The sequence below is a fragment of the Corylus avellana genome, chromosome ca10, assembly GCF_901000735.1.
Source record: "Corylus avellana chromosome ca10, CavTom2PMs-1.0".
NCBI classification, from domain to species: domain Eukaryota; kingdom Viridiplantae; phylum Streptophyta; class Magnoliopsida; order Fagales; family Betulaceae; genus Corylus; species Corylus avellana.
Window position 1 is genome coordinate 8,956,374 of NC_081550.1, and position 11,397 is coordinate 8,967,770.

The 11,397-nt window shown below is 35.1% G+C and overlaps 1 protein-coding gene across 1 annotated transcript; it reads right to left on the reverse strand.

Annotated features, from left to right (window-relative positions):
* Positions 1-8,694: 8,694 nt before the first annotated feature.
* LOC132164466 (molybdopterin biosynthesis protein CNX1-like) lies at positions 8,695-10,219 on the reverse strand. The gene is made up of 2 exons (XM_059574982.1): positions 10,043-10,219; positions 8,695-9,148 (listed from the first exon to the last, which is right to left on the reverse strand). Exons 1-2 carry the CDS (start codon positions 10,082-10,084, stop codon positions 8,936-8,938), a joined length of 255 nt encoding a protein of 84 aa, XP_059430965.1. The 5' UTR covers positions 10,085-10,219; the 3' UTR covers positions 8,695-8,935.
* Between the last annotated feature and the right edge of the window lie 1,178 nt (positions 10,220-11,397).

Sequence of the window (11,397 nt, forward strand, 5' to 3'; positions counted from 1 at the left end):
AAAAAAAATTGAATTTTTTTTTTGGTAATGTTTATTTTTGTCCTTGATTTTTCTTGTGGGTTTTGTATGGGTTGTTGACAAATTTTTTGGTGGGTTTTGTTTGAAACAAGTGTATCAATGATGTAAGGATTCATAAAAAAGAAAAGAAAATTGATTTTTTTTTTTTTTGTAATGTGTTTATTTTTGTGCTTTGATTTTTCTTGTGGGTTTTATAAGTATTGTTGACAAATTTTTTGGTGGGTTTTGTTTGAAACAAGTGTATCAATGATGTAAGGATTCATAAAAAAGAAAAAGGAAAAATTGATTTTTTTTTTTTTTGTAATGTTTATTTTTGTGATTGATTTTTCTTGTGGGTTTTGTATGGGTTTTTGTCAATTTTTTTGTTGGGTTTTGTTTGAAACAGGGATCAAAGAAGTAAGGATTCATTAAAAAATCAATTGATTTTTTTTTTTGTAATGTTTATTTTTGTGCTTGATTTTTCTAGTGGGTTTTGTATGGGATTTTGACAAATTTTTTGGTGGGTTTTGTTTGAAATAGAGGTGTATCAAAGAATCAAGTGAGAAAGTTACTGCTCTGTTGATTTTTTGATACACCTCTATTTCAAACAAAACCCACCAATTTTTTTTTTTTTTGATAATTTTGTATGTGTTCTTAATAATATTTTTGGTGGTTTTTTTTTTTTTTTGGTTATTTTGCTTTTGTGTGCTTCAGTTTTGGAACATGTGCTTAGCAGAGATTTGGTGCGGTTCTTGGATTGATTCTTTTTTTTTTAAAAAAAAAAAATTAATTTTTTTATTGTTGTATTTTATTTTATAAGGATTAATAAAAATGAGAACTCTAAAAATAATAATAATATTAAGATAAATATTATTTAATTAATATTTAAATATTAAAAAAATGCTCCATTTAAAAGTTTGGGGTAATTGCCTTTTGCTCCCATGAACTACAGCGCCTTGGCACTTTCCCCCTAGGAACTACTAACTATGACACCTAACTCCATCAAACTACTATCTTATGATTCCGTCAATCAAAATGGTTAAAATTGACGGTCAACGGTCATGTGCAAGTCATGTGCCATTTTAAATTTTTTTTCTTCCACTTTTGCCCTCATTTTAAATTGTTTTCATGTGTTGGATTAGGGTTTAGGAGGGTATAAGCATCATTTTCTTGGTCTAAAGTGAGGGCAAAAGTAGAAGAAAAAAATTTAAAATAGCACATAACTTGCACATGACCGTCAATTTTAACCCTTTTGACTGACAGAATGGGGCTTTTTGTCATAAGATGGTAGTTTGATGGGGTCATGTGTCATAGTTGGTAGTTCATGGGGAAAAGTGTGACATTCCTAAGTCCCTTTAGGGTATTTTTAGTTGACTCATAGATTTTTAAAAAGGGGTTGGTTTAGGTTAACAATGAGAATAGACGAATTAATAATAATAATAATAATAATAATAATAATAATAATAAGTAAATAAAATAAAAGAATTAAAAAAAAAAACCCTAAGTGCCGCCTACCAAAGAAGAACTCTAAGCTCTTTAAAACTCTTCTTTTTCTCCACTTGCCAAGCATATTTAACCGAATAAGAGAAACTCTTGCCGCCCACAAAAAACAAAATTTCTGCCTCTCCATCTTATCTCCTCACGTCACTCTCCCTGCACTGCATTCATTCAATTCTCAGTGTGCATCAGGTATGGTTTCTTTTGCCTCACAATTTGCTCTTTCTTCTCCTTATATATATATATATATATACTTATCTCCTCACGTCACTCTCCCTGCACTGCATTCATTCAATTCTCAGTGTGCATCAGGTATGGTTTCTTTTGCCTCACATTTTGCTCTTTCTTCTCCTTATATATATATAATGATTTGAAGGATTTATAAATATTCATATACATGAAGAATACTTTAAAGTATATATATATAATGATTTGAAGGATTTCAAATATATGTACATCTGGATTGCTTCAAAATATATATATGTGGTATCTCAGAGTGTATATATGTGTATAGTAGGGTTAAAGTATACTTATCTATCTATATAGATGATATAGAATAAATGAGAGTAATTTTTATAAAACAAAATAATTTAAAGTACATTAAGTTATATTATATAAATATATGTAAATGAATCCAAAGTAACAAGATAAATTCTTGAATTTTATGGGAAAGCATACCTAAATACCTAAGTAAGTTCATTCTCAATTGATTAGCAAGCCAACTCATAGTAGTAATAGAATGCTTTACTGTGACGTGTATGAGGGTAGTAATGTGTTTGTATTTCCTTCAGGAGACTAGTTAGCAGTCAGAGAAAATTTTTACTATAGTCAAGAGGTAAGTGAATTTACTATCCCTTCCAGAAAAATTATCATGTCATGCTATTTATGCAATTTTATTTCAAACTGAAAATGATTATTTTGTTTATATTATGGAATTATGCTGCATGCATGACAAGTTTGAGAAAAAGACACATTGTGAAAATATTGATGTTTATAAAGAGAATTTTGAGAAAATTATAATAAACCCTCTTACATGTTGCCCTAAGATCTACCTAGAGAAGTACAAGAAATGAGAAAAGAGTGTTATAAAATGAGGGCACATGTAGGGAGGAGTGTAATTTTGGCCCCAAGAGAAACAAGAGAGAAGCTCGGTATCGATGCTATGGATGGAGGCGCAACCGCTGAAAGAGGCTCTGCCAAAAGGTGGTTCCATCATGGTTTTTTTTTGCCATTCTGAGTGCACCCAGAGTTAATCGGCTGGCCAGGAGACGGGGCTACGGCAATAGTATGTCATCCCAGGTCACAAGGACTGTGCAACCCTAGTATACAGGGGTAACAGTATATATGAGCCCTAGTATGAGATAAAGACTATCAACAATTTTATTGATGATAAAATATTTTATGTGCTTTCTGTTTTCTTACAAATATACTGGGAACATATGTACTTATGAGTTCCAATTTTCAAAACGGGACAAGGAGTAAAACTACTTATGGTTGTGGATTTCACTTACTGAGCCCCCTTTTGGGCTCAGCAATTTTATTTCTTGTTTCAAGTGGTGATCAGGTTGCATTAGGAGGCCGGAATGGGGGCGGGTGTATTTAGGATTTCATATGATTTCATATTAGTCAAGTTAATAAGTGCATTGGCACAGTTTTCTTTTAGAGATTGATGAATTTATAAAGAACGTTTTTATCGTTTGTGAGACATATTTTTGTTAAGCATAAATATTTCAATTTATTTTAAGGACCTGATATTCTAGAGTTTCATGCATTTATTTTATACTAGTCCTTTAAAATTGGCAAACCTTATGGATCTTTGCGTGTAAGAAAAAGGATTAACAAACCTAACCTTAGTGGGCTGGGGATGTTACAAAAAGTGCCACGGCGTTGTAGTTCATGGGGGCAAAAGGTAATTACCCCTAAAAGTTTCGCCTAAGGCTCCAGAAAACATTGAGCCGGCCTTGCCAACAACATCACGTAGGCCTACAAATGAATTTGCTTTCTTGGTTGAATTGGTCTTCTACTCCAATTTGGAGTTTATTTACTAGCCAACTTGGAATTCTACTCCCAATTGTTTTATGAGAATTTTTTGCACTAACTTTGAGTGTTATATAAAGAGCAACCCTCGTGTTTTCAAAGTGTGGAGAAAGAAGGTGACAAACGTGAGAGAGAATCTTAGAGAGAGATCAAAACTCAAAAAAAGAGTAGCAAATAGACAAAGTTTTTTCTTGTTGTTTTGAGAGAAAAGAAGAGAGAAGAAGAAAAGGGTGCTACAGAGTGATAGAAGAAAATTGAGACCAGCTGCCATCTATTCCAACAAAAGAAGAGTTTGTAATTTTTTTTTTTTTGTATTCTCCTTAGGAAATAATCTCTCTTGTGGGGCTTTGGGTTCTGAATGATTTTCTATTTACTATTTTTGTACTTCATATTTTGATAGCGGATTTTGTTCGGGTTGTCTCTGCTAGTAGATGTAGGCTTGTTAAGTCGAACTACTTAAATCTTGGTGTCATGTGTAACTGCCTAATCTTTGTTATTCAGTCTCTTCTTATTTTTTGCGTCTCACGAGTCTTGGGAAATAAGATAAATTTCTTAACAATTGGAATCAGAGGTTTTGGTTCGAGTGGGAGCGATGGTAGGAGAAGAAGGAAATATAGGAATCAAAAAGTTGGACAGCACACATTTCGGGTATTTGAAGATTCAGATTAAAGATTATATGTATGAGAAAAAACTACATTTGCCTCTCATAGGGGAACAAGCTGACAGGTTGGATGATGACCAATGGGCCCTACTTGTTTGACAGGCGCTGAGTGTTATACTGTTAACATTGTCAAGATTAGTTGATAACGTTGTGAAGGAGAAGCCCACGACTGGTCTAATGGCGGCTTTGTCAAGTATATGAGAAACCGTCAGCTAACAACAAGGTGCATATGATAAAGAAGTTGTTCAATTTGAAAATGGCAGAAGGTACTCTAGTAGCACAATATCTCAACGAGTTCAACACAATCACAAATTAATTGTCCTTGATAGATATTGATTTTGATGATGAGATACGTGTGTTGATTGTCTTGGCATCATTGCCAAACAGTTGGGAAGCCATGAGAATGACTGTTAGCAATTCTGCTGGGAAGAATAAACTAAGTGTGAGGATATTTGAGATTTGATTCTTAGTGAAGAGGTTCGCAGAATGGTGGATATGCGGGGAAGGTGTATTTGACTGAAGGATCAGCGTTGGATATTGTGGTCATGAGTGAGTAGGGAGAAGGTGAGTCTGATTTGTGTAAAGGCTGCATCCTAAGAAAGCAGAAGAAGGTGAATTTTACGAAAGTTAGCAGAGCACCGAAGCTTGGAAAGCTGGAGCTGGTACACAAAGATTTGTGGGGTCCTGTACCAGTGACATCTATTAGTGGCTCGCGATATTACATCACATTTATTGATGACTCAAGTAGAAATGATTGTTAACCAATTATAGTGTTCTTGGCTTATTGTTTTGTGATGCTTGTGTTGTTAACAAATGGAGTTTTGATGCTTTGGTTTAGAGGTAGCTGGTTGGGTATTAATTTTAAGGCATTGATTTTGAGTGTTTATGACCAAATGAAGGGGAGAGTTGGGATGTAATGGAGAAAGACCTTTTTGAATGTGTTAATCTTTGGTTACTTTGATGGTGGGATTGGAGTTGCTATGTCTAGGAGTTGTGATTATATTGGGGATTTGAGTTCATTTGGCTATGGAGGTACTGTAGTTTGGTTAGGTGACTTGATTATTGTGTTGCGAGGGTTATTGTTAATATTATGGACAAGCTTTGTTATGGCAACGGTTAGGGTTGATGATGAGTTAATAGTATCAAGTAGGTTGCTTAGAATTGTAGGTGTTGGGGTTTAGGTTCTAAAAAGGTGTTGTAGATGAGACTATTCTAATTAGGGATATTATGTGGTATAATGTAGGGTTTTTATATAAAGACTCCAATAGGGTTTTCAATGATCATCTGCAATAATAGAACACTAGACATCGGTGAGTGCTGAAAGAAGAATTTGAGAACCAAGGTAAGTGGGCTATCTTGTGCTAGTACTTTTATAAATAATGACCCATCGCATTTTATATATAGTGTTTTTAAAGACAAACCCGGGTTATCTCTTGAGCATCTCTTGAACTAAATAAATTATATTTTATGCATGAAATGTGACGTATACCCTTTTTATAACTGTTAACTCCAAATATATATGAACTATTTATTGGGGTTACTCGAGAATATTAAAATGTAATGTGATGTTATTTATGATGCGATGAATGTGATGACACTAGTACTATGTTTGTATCTATGTTTATAATATGTGTGGAGGCGATGCAGGAGACCATTTGTTGGATGTGGCCCTACAAGCCGTTAACCCTAAATAAAGGGGGTTAGGCCAATACGATTCCGAAGAGAAAGGATGAACGGACCAGTCCTTACCGAAAGGTGATATGCAGGACAAGCATAACCTTACTATAGGAGTTAATCATAGCAAGAAATTTTTATGGGAATCTGGCCTTGCTTTGCAGATGGAACAAGTAGTTGCAAACAAAGTAAGGACACGGATAATGTTAATTTAAAGCTAATATCTATTTGAAATGAATATTGCAAAAACATCTCAATAAATATTTTGAGATGAATGATATCCATACTTCACATTTTTATCTATATATATAAACTGTTCATTGTTACACACTAGCATCAACTTACTTGCTTACTAAGTCGTTGGACTTGCTCCTTACTTTTCTCCACCAAGGGAGCATGTCAGTGTTTTATAAAGAAGTTTGCTAGGGTTGAGTAGATTGGACCTTGAGGCAAATGTGGCCGTTCGGTGTAAAGGTATTGATCAGGCCATGACTTGGGGACCCATTGCAGAATTTCAAAGATTACTTATGGTATCTATATTTTGAGATGTATTTGTATATTTAAGCATAAATATTCTTTGTGGTGACACGTATAATTGACAACTTAGTTTATATTGAGATTTTAGTAATGCTCCACTGCTTATTACTCTAATTGAGGAATATAGATCCCTATGGACTTACTGGTTTAGTAAATAAGTCTAGGAAGTGCTCCATAATTTAATTATCAGTTAATTAAATTTTTAGGGCGTTATACCAAATAAGAGAATTGTCTGTATAGATTAAAAGATGTTAACTCCAAGATTGAGCACCATGTGCTTTGGATTTTGAGCAATTCTTGTCCTTTAATTTCAAGGGTCTATGGCTCCCAAGGCCCGAAAGAAAATGGATCCGTGGAACCTCACAAGATGGAAATCAAGCTCTTTCCCAATCAAATATACTTTTTATAATGACAATTTAAGCGGAAAAAGGGCTTCTACCATAAATTTATTTATACTCGAAAAATATTTTTTATTTGAAGTCGAGACATTTCTGTAGTAGGAAGGAGAATTAAAAAATAATAATAATACTAATAAGCCTCATAAACTATTGGAAATTTGGAAGGAATAAGAAGTGTCCAGTTGCAGTGGTTTGATAATCCGAAGTGTATGAGTAATAATACAATAATGTTTATGCAGGTGCTTGATTGTCATGGCATGTGTACATGTCGGTTGGGGAAAAAGTTGAAATCAACTTCCAACGAGATTAATTAAAAAATCATTCATATTTGGCTAATTTGTTTAATAAAAAAATTGATGAGCTGCTCATGATCACAAACTGTAAAATAAAACTATTTTTTTTATTCTATTATTATTTCTCCTCTCAAATAAGGAAGAATAAATAATAATAAAAATTATTGAGAAATAATATTTAAATAGAATAGTCAAAGTGGATAGTTAAAATAGAAAGTGGGTAGTTAATTTTTTTTTTTTAAAAAAATAATTAATTATCTTTTTTAAAACTAAAATAAAGAAAAAAATTTGCTCAAGTGAATATGAATGTTGTAAGTGACTTAAAATGAAAATGAGCTTAATTTGAGTTTGAGCTGCCTACACCATTAGGAAATGAATTAATATTATCACCATTAGGATAGATTGGCGTTATCATAAACATGGCATAAGCTTGAATAATGCTATTAATGCTTACAAAAATTATATTCATGGAAAAACAAAAAGACTAAATACGAGAAGGAATTTCAAAGAATAGTACAGTCAGTATGGATTGTATTTTATGAAGTGAAAGCCTGACTAGAATCTCTTTCTCTTAATTTTAGGATCAAATTTACTGATTAAAAAAAAAAAAAAAATGGAACTTTTTTTTTCTCATTTTCTTTTTATGAAAATCTTAATTATGTTAAGTTTTCAGGGTTCAATCGGCTGGGAACGCCTAATGAAGCGGAGGTTACTAGTTCGAATGCGGTCAAAAAAAAAAAAAGTTTTCAGGGTAGCTGTAACATTCAAACCCTAAAGATTAGGTTAATTAGCCTAGTTTAAATGGATCAAACTCATTAAGTTAGTATAATTATTTTTAGATAATTTTGCTTCTAAAACCCTAGCTGCATACTAGTTTAAATAGCATGGGATTTTGATTTCTTAAGTGAGTCCTAATTTCAGTCAAATCCTATTTTGACTAGTAAATTTCATGTGATTAATTTTTAAAGAAATTAATTTTTTTAGAAAAACCTACCCTAACCGCACATGTAGGGATGGATATTGGGCCACCCCCATATTTCTCTCCCTTTTTCTTTCTCTAAAATTTTTGTAAGAGCAAAAATACCCAAGAACCCTAAACCCCATACACGCCACACCTTATACCTGAACCAAAACTTAGGGAGCAAGTAGGACAAGGTAGGTTATTGTTTGTTGGTTGAAACTTATTTGGTAGAGCAATAGCAAAGTGTTTTATCATACGTCGGCTTGCTATCAAAAATAGATGATCTACAAGAGAATGGTGGCTTGAAGTTATGATGCAGATTGGAGACATTCTCTCCTTTCTGCAGAACCAAACTGGAAAATAGAAGTCATCTGTTTTTGTATTGCTCATTTGCTAAATTGTGCTTTAATCAGAGTAAGAGGAAGCATACATATGGGTCAATTTGAACTGAACAAAGACAGACAGTTCAGATGTGGGGATTATCCAGAAAAGAGGCTGACACACAAAAAGTCATTTTTAGAGAGTTTGGAATCATTTCATATTATTTTTGGGTAAATGAAGCATTTCATATCCCATAGAACACAAACCACCAAAATGACCTGAAAGCAGGACTTTGTCATCTACAGGAGCCTCAGTAAGGGCATTGTAACTGTATATTTGGCACATTTCTAGAAATCACAGATCCAGAATGTAAACCAACATTAAAACTGAAACAAATGATTGAATGAAGCATTTAAACAAGAAAACTTAAAAGAGTAATTGGATTAAGCAATCACAGAACTTGTAAATGTATGCAGTTTTACATTCTATAGTTACTGTCAGTTTTTTCAAGAAGATCCTTTTTTATGCTTTCTGCTCCTCCATACTTCAATCGGAACAACTAACAAGAACAACCAGGTTCTTTGCCACCAGCAGAGGCCGACTTATAACTTTGCTCCCACACATCAACAGCGGCAGCTTGTGCATGAGGGACATGCCGAGGATGTTTTTCTCTCTTGTCCCCCTTTATCTGCTTTAATGCGTGCTTAAGGGCAGGCAACAAAGCCTCCATGCACTCAGAAACAGCATTTGGATTCCCAGGCATGTTGATGATCTGAATATAAAAATCCCATATAAATTGACTACCAAATTATGATGCTGTTAGGATCATATATGGATCCAGTTGGTACTCTTTTGGGCCTCCGACTCAGGAAATCTGACCCATGAACCAGGCAAAGACAACTCACACAGATTGAACCCGTGATTTCATCTTCCATCCCTTGTTTGTGAGGGTAAGAGATGCCATTGGTCCAAAGATTATTGTGTGAACTGGAAACTTTAGGTGATGATATTGATTAATGTGATATACTTCTGGTATTGCATACACTTGGCATGCTAGATCAAAGATTGTTAAGATCATGAAAAAAGACATGAAATCAGCCCATTGGGACTAACCTGGCATTTGATGAGTAATTCAACTAGCATTCAAAATGAATGTCATTTATATCAACTATAATATTTTTTTTTCATAATCTCAAAATTATCAAATACAATTCCCGTTGAGATTATTGGTGATGGCTATATATATATCCTCATTTTGAGGTAACTCTCACAAAGGGTAAACTAGTGCACGCAATTGCTATAGGAGGAAAAAAGGTAAATTTTCATTCTATGAAAGGTCCGACTTCCCTTATGTTTTGTATGCCACATTCTTTCAAGTGAAATTGAGAAACCATTTCCTCTGTCAAAACTGGGCCTTCTGAAGGCTTTAATGATAGATATGCCTCTTTTTTTTCCCCAGTTTGATAAACCTAATATCCTTTTTATTTTCCCATTTCACATAACCAATAAAGTTGAGTTTATCATCAATGAGAAATTTTAAATTTGTAATTCATTCCCACATTTACCAGAAGAATAATTTTGCTTGCAAGAAAACATCTAATTTCGCAAACAAATAAAACCATCATGATAAGAGATAAGCAAAACAAACAATGAATTGTGCCATTACCAATGATGATCCCCGTATTCCTGCTGCAGCACGTGAGAGCATAGCAAATGGTGTCACCTATTTTAGAAAACAACAGGTGAGAAAATCAGTAACAGAGAAGATAAATGGTGTCACCTATTTTAGAAAACAACAGGCGAGAAAATCAGTAACAGAGAAGATAAACGTAATTCAATAAGAACACAGATATACAATGATTATCAGTCAACAACTAAACACCCCCTTTTCATTGATTATTATTTATTATTATTATTATTATTATTTTTTTTGGAAGTGGGGAAAGAGGATGAGGATATTTTTTTTTTTGATAAGTAATGTATTATAAATCAAAAAAAGCGCAAAGCGCCTCTAAGTACACAATAATTGTACAAAGGAACCCAACCAAACACCCTAACAAACCAAAAACCCAGAAAACCCCCATCAAACCAAACACCCCACCAACAAGGTATACAAGAGACCCAACCAAAACCCAAGAAAAGCCCTAGTGCATCTCAGGTGGAACCCTAGTGCACCTCAGGGGGAAATGAAAAAGCATTTTTCGACCCCAAAAATCCCCGCCGACGCCGGCCCTTCACCGGAGAGATGGAGCAATCCAGATTATTGAGCTCCCTCAACCCCTTAACCTTAGAAGCAGAAACTTCAACCTTAGGGGCAGAAACTTCAACCTCAGCAAGCAGGTCCTTGTTCTTATGCAGCTGCTTTGCGACTTTTTCTTTTCCTTCACCCTCCGAGTATAAAACAGTTGGGACGTGGATATAGAGGAGTAAATGGGAGTACCACTCTCTGTCATGCGAGGAAACGGACGGCTAAGACTCCTCCCCATCTCCGCCGCCCCATCGAGAACGGAAGTAGTCGAGAGAGAAGTGCAGCACTGTGACGAGAGCAAGGAGGTAGCAGCAGGGGAATGAAGACCCAGCTCAGCCACCCCAAAGGAAGGCGAGACAGTAGAGCCTACTTGGACCTCCACCGGCACAGAGGGAACCGGAACAGGGTCCTTTCCCTTAGAGGACAAAGAAGAATCCTTCAACACCACCGGAGAGGGAGAGACAGCTCTCGGACCAAAAAACCCACGACGAAACAAACCTTTCACCGGAGAAGAAGGACGAACAACCAGAACCTCCCCCCCCGAAAAAGGAACCTCCCTATCCCTGCAAAGAGGGCTCGCCGGAGAGTCCACCTCCCAAGGAACAGAGAAGGCCTCCTTGAGAATAGAAAGACGAGCCGAATCAGAAAGAGAACCCTCCCAGTCCCTGCGCACCGTGCTCGCTGGTAAATCCTCCGCAGAAAGGAAAGAAACAGCCCCCTGAGAGGACCCGTTATCGGCAGACCCATCAATCTCGCAAAAAACTCGCACCGGA

What these genes read in the sequence shown, in the direction of transcription:
- LOC132164466 (XM_059574982.1), bottom strand. Translation starts at nt 10,084, where the DNA reads ATGCTCTCACGTGCTGCAGCAGGAATACGGGGATCATCATTG. An exon ending in GAATACGGGGATCATCATTG is followed by an intron (nt 9,149 to 10,042) that starts GTAATGGCACAA and finishes TTTTATATTCAG; the next exon opens with ATCATCAACATGCCTGGGAA.